Below are 19,117 nucleotides of genomic sequence, written 5' to 3'. Positions count from 1 at the left end.
CATTTGGAGTCCCAAATAAACCCTCAGTTTTTGGTCACCAGTATCTATAGTGTTGGCACCAGCTCTACAAAGTGTCCAGACAGGGGAAGGATTTAGTGCTTCACAATCAGGTTGTGGCGAGCCTCGTGCGTTCCTTGGCAGGGGAACTTTGTTTTTCCTAAGCATCCCATGTTTGATACCTACTGTTCATTAAGCACTCAATCCCACTAGCTGTTTCTGGTCAGAATCCTCTAGAGCAGGGTCCAGAATTATAATTACATTTCCCCACCTAATTCCTCTCCCTAATATTATGACTTGAGCCTCGAATTTTCAGCAGCTAATCATTTCCTCAAGATAAGGACTCCTGAAGAGCAAGCAAAATCCTTTTCCTATAGCGCCATCTGGGGGAAAGGAGGCCACTTCATCTGTTCCTTCTGGACACCATTTTTCAGCACCTCTTCTTGATACTAGTCTGGGTTTACTTTCTTGAGATCACCCCTCAACTGGAAAGTCTGCACATGCAGAGTGGACGCGAAGCAAGGGATAATCTAAGCTATTTTTTTTTTCCTGGTTTGCCTGGAAAGTTGCTTTTGTCTTCTGCCCAGAGGCTCCCTAATGTGTCTCAATCAAGTGGTGTGTTTTTGTCTTTATTTGTGTGTGTGTGTGTGTGTGTGTGTGTGTGCTGGTGCTCACAGAGGCCAGGATGGGGCATTGACCTCCTGGTGCTGGAGTTACAGGCAATTGTGAGCTGCCCAATACGAGGAATGAGATCTGAACTGGGGTCCTCTGGGAGAACAGGAAATACTCTTAACCACTGGTCCGCCCCTCCAGTCCTTCATCTCTTTATTTTGGGCCTTTAAAATGAAAAATAAAAAACAAAAAACAAAACAAAAACCAAGATCTGATTTCTATGAAAGATGCTTTAGTGTTTTGTCATGTCATGTTACACACACTGAAGACATAAGTTTCAGTTTAAAGGCCTCTGGACTCCAACAAAGTCACTGCAAATACAGTGAATTATACAAACCATTCTTTCCTGCCAGCACTTGATACGCTACTGAACAAGCATACAGTTATCTTCCAAAGTCAACGCCGTCATCTAGACATCAAAAAGATCGATGAACTACAGACTGTGGGAAGAAGGCCACCAATCCCCTAATGTGCAGTGCTGGATGTCCCCATACGTTAATAATTAAGAAACATAATGGAACAGAGTGGTGAAATTGCTGTAGAAAATGGCGAGTGCACTCAGAAAAAACCAGGTTGATTTTGGTGGGTTTGGGTAGTGGTACCATCTGATACAGCCAGGGCCCCAGTCGGTCTTTATCACAAGGATTCTTAACTGCTTCTAAAACAGCAGGAGCAGAGGACACATTGCAACAGTCCAAGGCACTCCCTGCAGAGGCTTCAGAGTGTAGGTTAACGCTTTTCGGTCACTCCGTTTAGATGCTCATGGAAGTTCATGCAAATACACTGAATTGCTGGTTCACATCCTTCCTCACAGTCTATGAAAAAGACACTAATCCCAGTATTGGGAGTGACTGACGAGAGTTCCAATTTGCCGAGTGTTGCTGGCAATGAGCATTTGAGGTCACTCAGAAGGTATCCAAAGAGGCTTCTCATGTAAGCTCCGTGGCTCACAACTAAGATGCTGGCTACTAGGCCAGGGGTGCCACCATCAGGACACAGCTCCAAACTGCCACGTTTTCCTACGGGGAAGGCCTCCACCAAACAGCTCTCCAGACGGCTGCCTGGAGCTCCGGGGAAGCAGCCTTCTCTCGGGCCTGTCTCGCCCAGGATTAGCTGACAAATAAAATCAAAGAAATCCTTTGCACGCATTTTCACCTACAAGGGAAGACGTAAAAGAGGAAATAAAGCGAAGTTAACGGCATCCTTAACACAGAAGCCTGAAATACAGCTTGCACTAAAATCCTAAGGTTTCTATGGGAATTGAAAAAAAAAAAACAAAAACAAAAAAAAAACCACTAGTTGCTGAAGACATTAAGAGAAAGGGAAGAGGAGGGCTGGGGAAACGACTCAGCGGGCAACGCAGAATGGAGACCAGAACTCGGGGTCCAGAGGCAGAGCTTGATTCACTGGTGCCCCGCCTGTCTGTGCCAACACTGCCTACACCATCACCTCCTGTTAAGTTTTTCTTAGTATCATTTAAGAGGCTGCCTCTATCACCAGTGATGGCTGCTGGCTCACAGTGGCTCAGATAGACAGGGTAACTCGGAAAAGGGGGAGTGGGGAGAAAAACAGTTGTCTTCAAAGCTTGCAAACCACTTGGCCGTCAGTCACAAACAGCTAGGGGACAAACTCTGTCAGAATTCACTGGCAAGTTCACGGATGTGCCAGCAATGTGGCAACCCAGATGCGGGCTACATACCTGCTCTAATGTCTCTCCTCCGGGTGGAGTAAACATGGGACACTCTTCGCCAGCGGCTTTGGCCATGGCCCGCATCTCGCTTAGCGGCTTGCCCTCCACGACCCCATACTTCTGCAATAGTCCAGGTAGAGAAAGGTGCTGCTTACACATAACAGTAAAGGTCTGTGGAAATTTTAAAACTGTCCGGGAAGAAGCTCAGTTCCTTTACTTATTTATTACCCCATCTCCTCTGACTTGCTAGTAGGACTGACTCTAGCAGAGGCCCATGCCCTAGAACACAGTAGAATCCTCAAGCTGGGGTACTCTGCCCAAGCGGCTGTGGGAAGAACGTCTCAAGGCTAGCCCAAGCAGATGGTGGGGCTTGACCAGACAAATGGGAGATTTGCTCAATTCTGAGAATGGAGAAAAATGTGTGCAGGGCTACCCACCCCGACCCCTCTGCCTACCCACCAGAGTCACGCCTGACCACGGTTTCAGCACCAGTTCTCAGGCACAGAGCAGGAACTTCCTTCTGGCAGAACTTGGTATGGATCTTGAACCACAGGGAATGCACGCAAGCTGAGAGAGGTTAGGTCTTTTGGAATGCTCTCACCATCCTGTTCCGTTTCTACCCAGGATCAGAAGGACCCAGAGCTAAGAGGGATGTTACTGAACTTGGAGTCAGTATTGTAGAGCATAAAAAAAAATATCAACACTCCACGAGACCTGGGTTCGGATCTCAGATTGGAAATCTCCATGTGCCTTGCCCTAAATTTAAACCTCAGCTTTACGAAGACTCGTTTCTGGTATACACACTGGGTAGGAGGGGGAGGGGGAACACTTTGCCCTTAAACTTCCCCAGTGTGATTTTCTTCTGTAACTCAGGACACTCACCTCACACAGTTCATAAGGTGCTCTACGTAATACGCAGCATGACATGACAGCTGAGCAGACCCCCTACCCCCCACCTTCTCCTCGTCCCCCCCGGCTGCCCCCCCCACCCCCCGTCTGAGAATTAAACCCAGGGCCTCAAACATTCCTGCCAAGTACTCTACCACTGAACTATCATCTCTAGATCTTGGCTTTTTTTTTAGATTTATTTATTTATTATGTGTACAGTGTTCTGTCTGTATGTATGCCTGCAGGCCAGAAGAGGGCACTAGATCTCATTACAGATGATTGTGAGCCACCATGTGGTTGCTGGGAATTGAACTCAGGACCTTTGGAAGAACAGCCAGTGCTCTGAACCGCTGAGCCATCTCTCCAGCCCCCCCCTTTTTTTTTTGAGATAGGGTCTATGTAGCTCAGGCTGGCCTCAAGTGCATCATCCTCCTGCCTTCACTTTCCAAGTGATGGGATTACAGATATGTGTTACCATGCCTAGCTACACAGATCCTTAACATACACTAGTTGATTCTAAATTCCCAGGAAAGAGCTAGAGAGGTAGCTCAGAGGTGAAGAACACTCTGCTCTGCCAGAGGACCCTGCTTCAATTCCCAGCACCCACATGGTGGCTCCCAACTCTAGTCCCAGGAGATCCAACATCCTTTTCTAGTCTCCTTGAAAACCAGACATGTCTGTGTACACAGATATATGTGCAGGTAAAACATCCAGACATAAAATATATCAACTAAAAATAACTTCCCAAGAGGACAGCATCCGTGCTGTAGCTCACTGAAATCTGCAGAAGGTGAAACAAGTTACCCTTTCTCGGAGTCTGGAGTCATACTTCACAGTCATGTCCTTGCAAAATCTGCTTTGCTCCAAAATGCCATGTATGGTCTGAAAACCAAAAGAAAAATGTTTCTTTCTTTCTTCTTCCTTTTAATAAGAATTAATAAGAAACTTACCATTAAGTTTCAAAAGCATGCCACTTAGTGTTTATAAATTACTAGCTATAGTTAGTTTTCTTGTGCAAAAACTGTTTCTCTGGCTGCCCAGAGCACCTGCCCAACACACACTGACACCCGGGGTTCGTGGCTTCTCTTCACATCTGACTCTGGTGTTTACTGCTATGTACATCTAGTCCACAGGGCCAATTTAGACTATTACCTGTTTTTATAAATAAAGATTTATTAGAACCCAACCACACGACCATTTCCTGTGCAACTGCATTCATATCATATCAGTCTGAACAGAAATAAAGAGCTGTCACAGACACCACCATTATCCGGCTCCTTACAGAAAAGATATGCCAACCTTCCTCGTGGCTCTGTGTGTGTGTGTGTGTGAGAGAGAGAGAGAGATGCATGTGTGTATGCACATTTGGGCTAGTGTGCTCCTGGAGGCCCTGAGTTGACCCGGAGGGTGCACATTTGGGCTAGTGTGCTCCTGGAGGCCCTGAGTTGACCTGGAGTATGCTCCTGGATCACTCTCCACTTCACTTAGAGTCAGTCTCTTGCTAGCCCCAGAGTTCACCAGTTCTCACTGACCTAGTTAGCCAGCCTGCTCCATGGTTCTCCCCGTCTCCCAGTTGCTGGGATTGCTGCTGGCTGCTGCACATACCCATCTTTTATCTGGCAAGCCCTTGACCCACTGAGCCATCTTCTCACTCCCCACCCCGGCTCTAACTCTCCGGGAAGCTGTCACGGGTTCCTTTAAGCTTCAGTCTCGCCTATTTGCACCCATTCCTGTCTATCTGCGTTGGGTTCTCTGCTCTGTCTCTCGATTCTCTTTCCCCAAGGTATAAGGGAACATCTGGCGTCCTATAGCTGATGATGGACATGGTAACCCAGGCTTGATATCTGAGCACTTAGGAAGCCGAGGCAGGGGAATGGCAAGTTCAAGGCCAGCCTGGGCCACACAACAATAAACTGTTTCAAAACATAAAAATAATGAAGTCTGCATCTGCTAACTCCCGAGGCTGGCTGTGCTGTGTTATTTTGCTCGATTTTGTTCATTTCCTTTTTTTATGTCTAACTGGTTTTGATGGACATGAGATACCAGAAATCGTTTAAGACCCCCTACCCCCCTCCATATGCCTTGTGGTTTTGGTATTTCATTCGTTTTGTGTGAGTGTGTATGACATGTGTGCATTGTGGCATGCATGTGGAGGTCAGAGCACAACTTGAAAGAGTCAGTTTGTGCCTTCCCTCACGTGGGTCCCCGGAACTGAACTTGAGTCACAGGCTTGGTAGCCGGCACCTGTTCCCACTGAGCCCTCTCACCGGGCTTTGGAAGCAGGTTTTTCAAGCTCACTGTCGCTGAGCTTGTGGCCTAGACACAGCCTGAACTCACCTGCTTAGTCCTCGTGAGATCACTGGAGAAAGCGTGTGTAAACTGCACGTTGTTCAGAAACCGACCAGTGGTGGCTGCTTGCCTAAACCCAGTCTCGGAAAGGGGCTCGTCTACTCCTTGGCCTGTGGTGGGACAGAACCACAGAAACATAACTAAGTGAAGTCACAGGGAAGAGACAGAAGCTATGGTGATTACTGTGACATTATGTCATTTCCTTGGGTACCAGACCACCTGACTTCTTAGAAAGCTGATTCTAAACACTATGACCATAACTCAACAAAGACGCGCCTACTCAGATGTTTCCCTAAGGCTGCTGGTCTCAGGGGAATTCCGTTGGGGTACTGAGCCATCTGGGGTACTGAGCCATCTGGGGTACTGAGCCATCTGGGCTCCTCCCTCTTTTATGCCTGTCCATTTCTCCACCGGATGTGCTGCACCCCAGCAGGCTGTGCTCCTGCGGGCTGCGTCAGGTGACGGTGTCGTCTAAAGGGTCGGCACTGATGGATGTTACTTCTCTTCCTCCCTCCTTTTCTTTCTTTCTTTCTCACCCCTGGGTGGGGGGGGAATGGTGGAAAACCAGACAGGATGCCTCACACCTACTACGTCAGCACTTATGAGGCTGAAGCAGGAGGATTGCAGTGAATTAGAGGCCTTCCTGGCCTACACAGTGAGCTGCAGGCCAGCCTGGACTACAGGGTAGTGCTGCCTCAAAAAAAAAAAGCTCGCTGGGCGGTGGTGGTACACGACTTTAATCCCAGCACTTGGGAGGCAGAGCCAGGCGGATCTTTGTGAGTTCGAGGCCAGCCTGGTCTCCAAAGCGAGTTCCAGGAGAGGCGCAAAGCTACACAGAGAAACCCTGTCTCGAGAAAAAAAAAAAAAAAAGAAAAGCTAAAATAGAATTTAACCGATTTTTAAATTGAAACCCTACGAGGCCGGGGCAGCAAAGCAGGTGGTGGAGGATGGTCGTCCTACGGGGAACCACACGGCATGTGTTGTCCGTTGCTGGCCTCCAGGAGGTGAAGCAAGCCTCCGAGCTAAACCTCTGAGGAGAAGATGGAGGCACGATGTTATCAGCACATGCTGGCAGGCAGGGGATGGGAGCTGCCGTGTGCAACAGAGAGCTGGAAAACCAAACAGACCCTGGGAGGAGGCTAGCGGAGTCTCAGGTCAGGAGAAAAATCAAACACAAACATCCCTTCAAAGAAAGTCACTCTCAATAAGGGGTAACAAGCTCTCACTCACTTAAAGCAAACAAAAGGTCAACACAAAGATTCAACATGCGCTCTCTCTCTCTCTCTCTCTCTCTCTCTCTCTCTCTCTCTCTCTCTCTCTCTCTCTCTCACACACACACACACACACACACACACACACACACACACACCTCATGAATGAAGGCTAGGGGGAACACCCTCTAAGGGATTTAGAACCACTAAGACTTCAGATGTTAAAATCAGCAGTAGAGATTAGAAAGAAAGACAGATTCAGAATAACTGATGAACAAAAATAATGTGACAGTCTTCTAAAGAATCAAATCCTTTCTTTTTTTTAAATGAGGAAAATCCCTCCCTGGGCAGCAATTTGGTTGGAGGGGGGTTGAGGACACAAACACAGAGCTGAAGACGCGATTCAGAAGGTAACACGGGCCCTGGGTGGAGCCGGACCATTCCACAGGCGTGGTGTGGATAGAAAGGAAAAGAGAATTCCCGACATGCATCTCCTAGTTTAAGCTACTATGACAAAGCTCCTCGGAAAAGACGGCTCATAAACCGAAGATACCTATTTCTCTTTGCTCTGGAGGCTGGTTCCGTGTCAAGATGCCAGCTGGGGTTCTTTCTAGGGATGTCTTCTGCCAGGGTAAAGTTCCAATTACAGAAGGAGAACAGGAGAACTCTCTGGGGTGTCACTCCTTTGTGAGAGATGTCCCTTGTGACCTAACCACCTCCCAAAGACCCTGGCGGTCAGAATTTCAACACAGGGATTTGGAGGGACACAAGCATTAGCCTACAGCATACATGCAACTGGAATTCCAGAGGATGAGTAGAGAAAAGTGTGTATGTGGCGGGGGGTAAACATGAAGAGACAGCAACAGATTGCTTTCTGAAACTGGGGGGAGGGGCAAATCTAGAGACGAGGAAAACACAGCGGACATGAAGCAGGATAAATGATAAGGGGAGACTCCTGGGCTGAGAGATCACCCAGTGGTTAGCAGTGCCTGGTGGCCAACATCTACCTGCTTTACAGGTCCCGACTCCTCCTTCTGGCCTTCTGGGGCACTGAATGTGGTGCACATACATACATGTAGGCAAACCGCTTATGTATACATATAAACAAAAACAAATAAATCTTTAAAAAATCCTTCTAGATCCACTGAGGGGAAATGAAGGACACCAGAATCAATGAGAAGATTTAAACAGCAGCCTAGCATGAGATGGGAGATGTTGGCCACTTACCTCAAGGCTCTAACAAAGCAATTTAAGGGAAGGGAGGGAGGGGCTGGAGAGATGGCTAAGCAGGTAAGAGCATCCGCCGCTCTTCCAGGCAACCATCTGTAACTCTAACTCCAGAGAATCCAATGCCCTCTCTTCTGGTCTCCAAGGGCACTAAAAACATGTGGTTAATAGACTTATGTGTAGGCAAGCCACTCCCACACATAAAATAAAACAATAAAGGGGGGTTATTCTGGCTCAGAGTTCAAGAGGATAGTCCACAACAGTAGGGGAGCCATGCGGAAGGACGGAGGAAGTATGGAAGTTCAGGGGTGATTGCTCCCGTCTGTCATCAGGGGATATGGAATGGAGCTGCCCACTTTCTGGATGGGTCTTCCCAACCAGATAATCCCTTCCAGGCAATCAGGGGTTCCCTGGCGGTCAGTTCCACAATTTTAGATCCTGTCAGGATGATAATCCATGTTAACAGTCACAAGCGATGAAAAACCCCTTTAGCCAATCCTCCAGTGCTGGGAATGAGACCAGGCTCCGGCACCTGCCAGCCCAAGAGCCTTGCCCCCAAGGTACAAGCTCAGCTCAACAAGACAAAGCCGAGAGAGGATATTCTCTGGGCGCTGAGGGAACTGTCAGTCCAAGTGTGCGCTGACTGAGACCGTCTTTTCCATCCATCAGCCACCGACGCACATTACAGGACCTCTTAGAGAATATGCCTCACAGAATGAAGGAAAGTCTGACAAGTCTGAAAGTGCAAAAGGAATGAGCACCAAAGAAACTAAACACGCATGTAAACGGAAACAAATAAATACAATAATGTAAAAAAAAAATTGAGGACTAAGTTACCAGATCACCCTAAATGCAATATATTTTTCCAAGATGGAGGAGATGTTACTATGCCACTAGATGTTAGAAGGGATGTTTTTGTCCCTCTAAAGATGGTCTGTTGAAATCCTAACCTCCAAAGTGATGATGGCAGGATGTTGGGGTGGGCCCTGTGATATGGTCCCAGTGATTATGAGAAGAGACAAGGTTCTACTCTCTCTCCACTGGACAATACACCCAGAGGGCCACAGTCTGCAAAGTGGGAGGCAGGCTATTCCAGACAGGACGGAGGTACTGTCTTAGTTAGGTTTCTATTGCTGAGACAAAAATACTGACCAAAAGCAACTTGGGTGGGGGGAAGAGTTTATTTCCTCTTATAGCCCCCAGGTTACACTCTATCACTGAGGAAAGTCAGGGCGGGACCTGGAAGCAGAAACCTGGAGGCGGGGAACTGAATCAGAGGCCACAAAAAGAATGCTGCTTCCCGCCTTGCTCAGCCTGCTTTCTTAGACCACTCAGGCCCACCTGCTCCATGAAGGCACCACCCATAGTGGGCTGAGCCCTCCACATCAATCATTAATCAAGAAAATGCCCCCACAGACATGCCCACAGGTCAACCTGAGGGTGGCGATCTTGACTGAGGGTGTCTCTTCCCAGATGACTCTGGTTTATGTCACATTGGCCAACTACAAACTGGCACAGGCACCCTGATCTCAGACTGGACTTGTGACCTTCAGAAGTGTGTGGAGAGACAGAGAGAGAGAGAGAGAGAGAGAGAATGTGTTTTGAGTCACCCGGTGTATGGTAACCTGTTATAGAAGCCTAGGCTGAACACAGAGGTCAGAAGCACAAAAAATTCAAAGGTCTGCATGAGCAGATACACAGCTTAAGGGTAGGAGGAGGCTAGGGACGAACACATGCAGTCAAGAAGAAGAAAAAGCAAAGCAAAGAGGAAGACAGACTAGAAAAAGAGGGGGAAGCAGGAGCAAAAGGAAAAACAATAAAAAGTCTAAACAAACCAGGAAGCAGGGTAAAGGTTCACAGACTGCTACCAGAGAAAGACTAAAGATTTCTTTTTACTATTTTTGTAAATGATGTGGGTCTGTGTGGGTATGTGCATGTGACTGCAGTGCCCATAGAGGCCAGAAGAGGGTGTCAGATCCCCCGGAGCTAGAGTTAAAGGTGGTTGTAAGTCACCCAGTATGGGTGCTGGGAACCATATTGGAGTTCTCTGAAAAAAGCAATACCCATTCTCAACCACTAAGCTATCTCACCAGTCCCATGTGGGGGGACTGTGTGGGGCTTTGTTTATTTTTAAAAGGGGGAGGAGGGAGGAAAACTGAGCATCCAACTCACAAAGTCAGGAGGAGACAGATAGCCTGAAAGTGAATATGAATGCAATCATGGTTATTCATGTTCCAGAGGGCTCAGCTTGGAGCAAATGAGCAGCCAGGGTGGTGAGGGTCAGGGTGGTAAGGGACCCAGACCCCAGGACAACTCAGGTGGGCACACACTGAACTCAGAAGCAAAGACACACAGTTAGTTCATCTCCAGAAGGGGAGCCAGACACACCGAGAAGGAAAACCAACTTCTGCACAGCCCAGAAGTTCCTACCCCAAAACTAAACCCAAAAGCTTTTATAATCAACCATGGCATAGAAACAGCATCTGCCTAGAAGTTCGCCAAGATGCTCCTTAAAAGGCCAGACTAGCGGATCTTAGCACGGAATACAAGAGCCCAGCATGCAATAAGAAGACAAGGACCCACCGCAGAACATAGTGAACTTCACTGTTAGTACAGAAATCAGTGAACTGTTTAGAAACTGTTAATACCAGCTTGTAAATGTCATTTCCTAATATGAAATAATTTTTTACAGCCGAAACCAGTCTTGAACTCCTTATGTAGTCCAGACACTGGCCTCAAACTCACAGAGATCCTCCTGCTTCAGGCACCTACCTGCAGGGATTACTGGCACTCGTCACCTGGCTTTACGCATGTTAAATCTCAACTGTGGTATTTCAACACGACTTTTCAGTCAGTGACTGGGCCCCGTGGAGGTCTGCATAGACTACTGGAGAAGCCCCTGCATACCATGTCCACTTCAGAGACTTCTGTTCCTCCTGGTGACCTACTGTTTTGGTCCAAGTCTGTGGTTACCATGGTACCCTCACCGCTAACCCCAGTTCAGTTTAACCCCTGCCCGGTCCTCCCCTACCAAGTCTGATTAGTTCATACATCACATTAACACTGAAGGACAGCTATGTAGGCAACAATCTGATTAGACTAACCTTGAATGATTTTCTCCTTATTAAATCTTGTTTCGCCACTAAAATAAAAAAGAAAGAAAATACCATTACCAAATTATTTTTGAAAAGAGGAAAGAGAACAACAAATTTTGTAATGATGTTCATAACAAATCTTAAACTTTCAAATCTAAATATTTTCTTTCTAATCATCTATCCCAACTCAGGAATTCCAAGTCAAGACATCCCTTAAAGCAAATGTACATGGATCAGGAGACCAGTGTTAAATGAACTGCTGGAAGAAAAAGCTATTTAAAGGGCAGGTATGTACACATTAGTTTTAGAAGGTATCCTTGATGAAAGTAAGTATATTGATTGATCAAGACTACTTTAGGACAGCATGACTGACTGCCACCAGGATGCCAGTCTGTGGGTTCCTGCCCTGAAGGAGGACATGACTGGGTGTGACAATGGGAAGAGAAAGAAATTCTAGAACCCTTGTCACATACACAGAATTGACTCAGGCTCTCGAGCTGAGGCAGTCACATTGTGAGGGAGCTAGAGCCACCTTGCGTATGGACGGTGTACCCGACTGAGGCACGGCTACACTTTTAAGAATTAAAAACTCAAAACAATCCCAATCTGAAAGAAATCAGAAGACCAATAGGGATGGAACTATTTCCAGGAAATAACTGGGTAAACTGAGGCTGGAAGAGGGAGGTGAGAGGGAGCCACAGGGCAAGCCTAGATGGCAAGGTAGACTTACTACAAAAGTCACCAAGTGAGGCTGGCAAAGTGATTAATTACCACACAAGCATATGGACTGAGGTGGGGTCCTTGCACTACGGAAAAAGTTGGGCATGGCGACATGCGTACTGGAGAGTGGAGACAGGGATCCAGGGGGCTCGCTGGCCAAGTCGGCCAGAGACCCTGCCTCAAAACTTAAGGTGGAGAGCAACAGTCAAAGACACCTAATGTCCACCTCTGGCCTCCACATCACACAGTGACCTTGAGCAAAGTTCACTCCTTACAAACAAACACAGAACATAGATTCTGTCTAAAAGACTTCAAGAGGGACTAGAGAGATGACTCTGGATAAAAGGAGTTGACGTTCTTGCAGAGGACCAGGGTTCCATCCCCAGCACCCACATGGTGGCTCTCAAACTCAGTCCCAGAGGATCCAATTCCCTCTCTTCTGACCTCAACAGTTATCAGGCACACATGTGATACATACATATATACAGGCAAAACACTCACATACATTAAAAAAAAAAAAAAAAAAAAAAAAAAACACAAAACTTGTGTGGGAAGAGAACCCCCACAGTAAAGGACTAGAGGGCAGGGCTAAAATAATAGTAAAGTGTCAACTTCTCAGAAATGAAAGAAATGGGAAATACCTGGATTCACATAAACACTGAAAGAATACATTAAAAAACTAATACATCCAGGCACGGTGGCACACGCCTTTAATTCCAGCACTCAGGAGGCAGAGGCAAGAGGAACTTTGTGAGTTCAAGGCCAGCCTGGACTACATAGTGAGTTCCAGCCAGGGCTACACAGTGAGTATCTGTCTAAAAAAATCAAGTTTTGTTTTGCTTTTTAAGCAAAAAGAAAAGTGTAAGGGATGTACCTCAGTGGTAGAATACTTGCTTACCATGCAAAGTCTCGGGTTCAACACCCAGAACTGCAAAATTAATAAATAACTACGATATAAATAGGTAAATCAGTGTGGTCTCATGTGGGTGGAGGAATAAGAACAGAGAACTGGTTTGGTTCCTAAACATGTAGACATAAAAAGAAATGCACGATTACCTAAATGAAATGACTGTGCATAGAACTATTTAGGTCTTGGTTTGCCACTATTGATGGACTCCTATTAATAGAGGACTTCCTGGAGTCCAAGTTCTTTGCAGCATCTTAAGAAACGGCCACAGAAAAGGACGTTACCCTCTAACACGCTGACAGTTCAGGAACACAGAGGCAAGGCTGGGCACACTGTCGTTCCTAATCTAGAAACAGGAACTGTGGCCTGGGCTCACTTCTCTCTCAGACTAATAATCTTCTGAGGTCAAGGAAACTGCCTCCTAGTGACTCATGTCTTTAATTCCAGCACTTGAGAGGGTATGGAAAGAAGACTGCTTGAGTTCAAGGCCAGCCTGGGCTAAATATTGAGTTCCAGGCTATCTCAGGATACAAAGCAAAACTCAAAGAACCAAAAGCTGGTTTCGGTGACACAAGCCTGTAATTGGAGGGTCAGGGTTTGAAGTCATCCAAAGTTACTCATTTCCTCTGAGGCCAGCCTGGGCTACAGAAGACCTGTCTCAAAAAAACTAAAGAAATAAAACAGAACTGCTATAAAATTGAAGTACCATCTTCCCAATTACTCCCAGAAAGAGCCAAAGAAGCACCCTCACTGTATACATTTAAAATCAAGGATGGGGCAAGGGAGATGACTCAGATGATAGGTAAACTGCTCCGCATACAACCATGAGCACCTAAGCTCCATACCTGTAAAAAACTGGGTGGCCCACAATCCCAGCACTGGGGAGCTGGAGACGGGGATTCCTGGGGCTCCCTGGCCAGCCAATATAACACAATCAGAAAAACTCCAGGATCAATGAAAGACCCTGTCTTAAAAAATTAGGTGGGGGGCGGGGCAGAGAAGTGGCTCAGTGGTTAAGAGCACTGGCTGCTTTTCCAGAAGACCTACAATGACTCATAACCATCTGTAACTCCAGTTCTGGGGAGGGTCTGCTGCCCTCTTCTGGCCTCTGTGGGAACTGCATGCACATGGTGCACAGACATTCAGCAGGCAGAACACATGAAATAAAAATTCTTGTTTTTTTTAAAAAGATGGAGAGTGATCACACACACAAACGCAGAGAGAGAGAGAGAGAGAGAGAGAGAGAGAGAGAGAGAGAGAGAGAGAGAGAGAGAGAAGAGAGAGAGAGAGAGATTTGCTAGTTTTGCCACTCCAAAATCTTGCGGGTGGCACTGAGAGTCTGAGATCTTTCTAAAGTCAGTGGCAGTGGCCGTTCTTTTGAACACTCACTAAAAACACTCCCAGTGACTCGATAGTTTTGCAAGGGCACTGCCCCTCATCTAGTGAGGTTTTTTTTTTTTTCCAGTAAAAAGAAAAACATACAGCTGTGATATAGTGAACCACTTCCTTTAGCTGTAGGTTGATCAAGATCTCTGCTGGGGCTGGAGAGAGATGCTCAGTAGGAAAGAGTGTGAGCTTTGTAAGCAGAAAGAACTGATTTTTAGGTCCTAGCACTCACATAAATGGCAGAGTGTGTGCCGGAAACCCAAGTGCTGGGGGGTGGAGGAGAGACAGGAGGATTCCCGGAGTTTGCTGGCTGCCAGCTTAGCTCCAGGTTCAGTTACTGAAGTCTCTTTTAGTGTCCCACCTCCAAATGTGCATATGCCCCGACAGACAGACAGACAGACAGACAGACACACACACACACACACACACACACACACACACACAGGTTCCTTTTAGTTGCTAGACAGCAGTTTTGTACTCAAGCCACTTTATAAATATTCAAAGACCAGGTATCCCAAAATAGAACTGCCTCCCCAAAACCTGTGTAAATATTTAGTATTATAGCTTTTAGCAGCTTTAAAGGGTTTCTATAAATCCTTGAGACAGGTGTTTAAAGTTAGTGTATGGGGTAGGCAAGGCTAAGCAAGCCCTTTGCTAGGGATTCACTTCCCTGACCCAGACTTTGGCTTGTGACAGAGAAGGCAGAGGCTGCGGAAAGGTCAGAGGCACGTATTTGGAAGGAGTCAGGAGTACAGCACTCATTTTCAACTTCTGCAGGGTGATCCATTTCTAAAACAGAACACCCGGCTCCACAGGAGTCTAGACACTTATGCCAAGAACTGTAGTCTCATGACCAGCCATTTATAGGCTCTGTGGGCGGGCGGGGGTGTTGATGGGCGCCACACAAGACACAGGGCAGGCCCCACTTAGGCTGTACCACTTGCTCTTATTAAAAAATGAGTTCCTTAGTGCAGGTTTGCATGCTTAATCCCTTATTAGATCCTTATAAAGGATTCCGACTCAACAGACAGCTGCCAGCTGGCCACAAGAGAAGCCAGTCATTGCGGGAAATTAGCACACATACAGAGTTTTCACAACACGTTTACTCCCAAGTGTATGAAAAGGTAAATAAAGCCTCACCTGATGCTCAGTCACGAATGTGACTCGATCCTAACTCCCTTTTACCAATTAATTCATTTGCAAATACAGATTTGAAAGGCTAGCTTGAGAGGAAAAAATACAAGAAGCAAATTAAATTCAGTTTGAAAAAAATATTAAAAGTTGTAAGAGCTGGCTCAAAACGAAGTGAAATGGTTGTGCATGTGACTGTCAACACAAACGCTGCTGAAGGGAGTCAGCTCTGAGGCCATGGTGTAGGAAGGATGATGACAGCAGCCTCCTCGTGCTGGGGTACAATGCTCTAACTGTCCTGAGAAATTACAGTTCAATACAAATGAGAGATGTGAAGTTGGGAACCCAGGGTGTTCTAGTCCCAAAACAACACACCTCCATTTCTAAATATGAAGAAACTTGGAAGCTGGTGAGATGACTCGGGGCCTAAGAGCACTGTCTGCTCTTCCAGAGGACCCAGGTTCAATTCTGGGCATCCCCACGGCAGGGCTAACTAACAATGGTCCATAATTGCAATTCCAGGAGATCTGATGCTGTCTTCTGGCCTCTGTGGGCTCCAAGTGCACACATGCTACACAGACTTACACGTAGACAAAACACCTATACACATAAGATAAATTAATTAATAAAAAAATTAAAAACATAACAAATTTAGATAAACATAAAATTTCATGAAGGGTTTGATTAGTCACAAGGAAATTGTTTTAAATTTCTCTTGCATTATAGTACAGTTCAATATAGTTAGGCAGCTCTCTGGCGACTGGCAGTCAAATTTGAAAGCATGTCTGTTCCTGAACAACGAGGCTTCTAGCTGTCACAACTATACCAGAGAGAGGACAGGTGGGATGGCCATGACAGGAAAGCAGCTAATCACAGCCCTGTCTTTATTTTGACATGTCCATCTTCCTGTGTCTAAAGGAGAATAATTTTTTTTCTTTTTTTGAGACAGGATCTCACTATGTACCTCTGGTTGGCCTGCTATCTTATCTGTAGATAAGGTTGGCCTTGAACGCCTCCGCCTCCTGACTGCTGGGATTACAGGCATGTACCACCACGGCTCTCAAATAAAACTACTCTTACCACCCCTTAAAATCATATCAGGAGGATAAAAAATAGCCCCGAAGCTGGTGATACTCAAATGATGATCAAACACCAGGCTTTAATGTAATTGAGAGGCAGAGAACAGCAGTTTAATTTGCTCTGGTTCAAATCTCACCTAGCCAATTTGCCATGTGACTTTAAGCAAATTACTTGAAGTCTGACTCCCCCTTACTCCCCTTGTGAATCACAGATGTCAAAATAAGAAGCTCCCTATTCACACAGATACTGCCCAGTAAGAGTTTTAAATAGGGGTCACCTTACTTTCTGAGGGGTTTCTCCAGCCCAGACTTCCTATGACTTCAAAGGGGCTTCCTCAGGCTGAAGAGAGGGCAATGGGGTCTGAAGTTCCTACAGTGCTCCCAATAAAGCTGTTTTACCCTAAGAAAGTTAAGAACCCTCCCAGAACATTCTAGAAAACAGATGGTGATGAAGAAGAGATGGAGGAAGAAGATTTCTAACTTGGTCATTAAAATCCCTGAATCCTAAAGTCCGGCTCCACATGATGCCCGAGATTATTTCCCTATAAAGGAGGAACTGGGCAGATAAGGCATCACTGAAGGAAAGGTAGGCGTCTGACGAGGTTCTGATGCTGTGGGCGCGCTCCTATGAGTCCTATGAAGGCAAAGGGTAACCCAGTCCCTTGACAAACACAGAGCTCACCCAGAAGACGGTTCTGACAAGCCTGGCCTACGCAGGTGAGAATCAACTGCATTTTAGCTGGGCTTTGCTTACAGAAGAACAAGTTATTAATTCTCAGGTATATTTCTTCCTCTGTTGCCATGCGCGCCATCTTCTCCATTTAATTCTCGCGGTAACCCAGCGAGATTAGAAAGACTGCAGTCACCAATCTGCTTATCCTGACACAGGTCAGAAAGATTAAATCTGTCCTCAGATGCCTAGGCTCGAGGCTGCTCCTAGCTGGAGCCCCAGCCCCAATCCCAACCAACGTCTCTTTGCCCTGAAAATTCCCTCCCGTTATCCACCCCGAATGCAACTCCCATCTTCACGGGGCAAACACGTGCGGAGAAGGAAAAACGGTAAAGTGACCTAAAGCCAGATTCTGTTCCATGTAATCTGTCAAGATAAAAAAACGAAAAACAAAAATCGTTTGTTCAGGGTGGTGCCGTCGACAGAGATGAGGGCTGGGGCCCTCTCTTCTCTCTCAGAACTGTAACCTTCGAAGGGAAGTAAATTTCAAAGGTATCCCCGATGCGAAGAGAAACAGGGGTGAGGTGGAGAAGAGGGCCACCAGCATCGGAAAGATGAGGCGTGGCCCAGCAATTCTGCAAACCCTGAGACCTATTAGGGAGCAGAAAGGTCATGCCGAGAAGTCGGTAGACGGGGGGTGTGGGGGGGTGGGGGTCCTGTCCTCACTCAGTGGCTGGGAACCTTGATCGTGTGCTTCTTCTCCACACGAGTTTTCCCGGGGAAACGCAGGGCTGCTGACATTTAAGACCTGCCTTCCTCACTCAGGGTGGTGCGGAGAAAAGGAAGGGAAGTGGACCTGAGCGGACGCTAGGAAAAGTACATGGGAAGCCCACCCTCCTGGGCTTGGAGCACTCAGGGACCAGAAGAGACCCGGGCCAAGAAGCTCCTGGGGACTGCGATACTCACTGGCGGATGATGGTCAAGGCGAAGCGCGGCATCTTGGCTGGGAACCCAAGGCGCAGGAGCCACGACCCCGCTCGCCTGCACCACTCTGCGCCGGCACTGCGGGGCCGCCTTGCCGGCACTACTTCCGTCTGCCCTGCGGACCGGCTCCGTAGCCATTGGTCGAAGCAGTCACTAACGTCATCGCAAGTCCACCAATAGGAGCGGAGATTGGAACCCGAAGAGACCCCGCCCAGGCCAGTGGCGCTTGCGCCCCTGTAAGCCTGCCTGTGATTGGCGCCTGGCAGGTGCGCGGGGCCCCGCCCTAGGATAACGCCCTGGGAGTCCTGCCAGCTCCAGACCGCCGCCTGCGCCAGGGGCAGATAAGGACGCTTTGATTTTTTTTTTCCTACAACTGATTTGAGGAAGGCGTGCAAGGTGTATAGGGATTATAGCGTGCCAAAGCGATGACTCTCTCACGGTGTACAGAGCCAGGGGTTGCATCCTGTGAGGGTTAGCTGTAATCCTTTACCTGGCAAGTAAGATCAGGTTGGGTGTATAGATCTAGACCAACCCGGCAACCCAGGTTCCGCTCTCAACTTCTTAACCCAAAACTTTACTCACGCCCCTTTCTTGCCTTCTGCTTTGCTGAGTCTGATCTTACCAGTTAATCGCTAATGCTGCTACCATTCATAATCAAGTCACTCTTCCATCCAGTCCTCCAGAAGTTACCACTGATATCCGTTGTAATAAGAGTTGAATTCAACCGCTCCTTAAGATAGTCCCTATTGTGATGAACTGTGGTCTCTATTGCAGTGACTAGAATAAGGTCCTTTCCTTGCAAACAAATGCAGCTACCTAGATTCTGTATAAAAACCTCCAAGAGCGGCTGGAGACATCACTCAGCCGGTTAAGAGCACTGATTGCTCATCTAGAGCATCCAGGTTCGATTCCCAGTATCCACTTGGAGGCTACCGAGCAGCTGCAACTCCAGTTCCAGGGTGTCTGGCTCCCTCTCCTGGCCTCCTGCTCATGTTTTGTACAGACATACATGCAGGCAAAACACCTATACACATAAAATAAAAAATAAATCGAAAAAAACAAAAGTTTTCAAAACCCTGAGGCTGAAGCCTATAGTCTTCAGCCAGGTGAT

The 19,117-nt window shown here is 47.1% G+C and overlaps 1 protein-coding gene across 2 annotated transcripts; it reads right to left on the bottom strand.

The window, feature by feature from the left end:
• Nucleotides 1–879: 879 nt before the first annotated feature.
• Nucleotides 880–18,209, bottom strand: Tigar (TP53 induced glycolysis regulatory phosphatase). Of its 2 annotated transcripts, none has more exons than XM_037204128.1 (6): nt 17,989–18,209; nt 11,139–11,176; nt 5,585–5,706; nt 4,052–4,129; nt 2,369–2,530; nt 880–1,824 (listed from the first exon to the last, which is right to left on the bottom strand). In XM_037204128.1, the coding sequence occupies exons 1-6, from the start codon at nt 18,018–18,020 to the stop codon at nt 1,399–1,401; spliced, it is 858 nt and encodes a 285-aa protein (XP_037060023.1). In that variant the 5' UTR covers nt 18,021–18,209; the 3' UTR covers nt 880–1,398. The 2 variants fall into 2 exon arrangements, with proteins under 2 accessions (XP_037060023.1, XP_028737375.1); XM_028881542.2 differs by having other exon boundaries at nt 2,369–2,479.
• Nucleotides 18,210–19,117: the final 908 nt, after the last annotated feature.

The sequence above is a fragment of the Peromyscus leucopus genome, chromosome 3 (genome assembly GCF_004664715.2).
Source record: "Peromyscus leucopus breed LL Stock chromosome 3, UCI_PerLeu_2.1, whole genome shotgun sequence".
In the NCBI taxonomy this organism is placed as follows: domain Eukaryota; kingdom Metazoa; phylum Chordata; class Mammalia; order Rodentia; family Cricetidae; genus Peromyscus; species Peromyscus leucopus.
The sequence above is the reverse complement of the archived record's forward strand: the minus strand, read 5'-3'. Positions and strand labels throughout refer to the sequence as shown.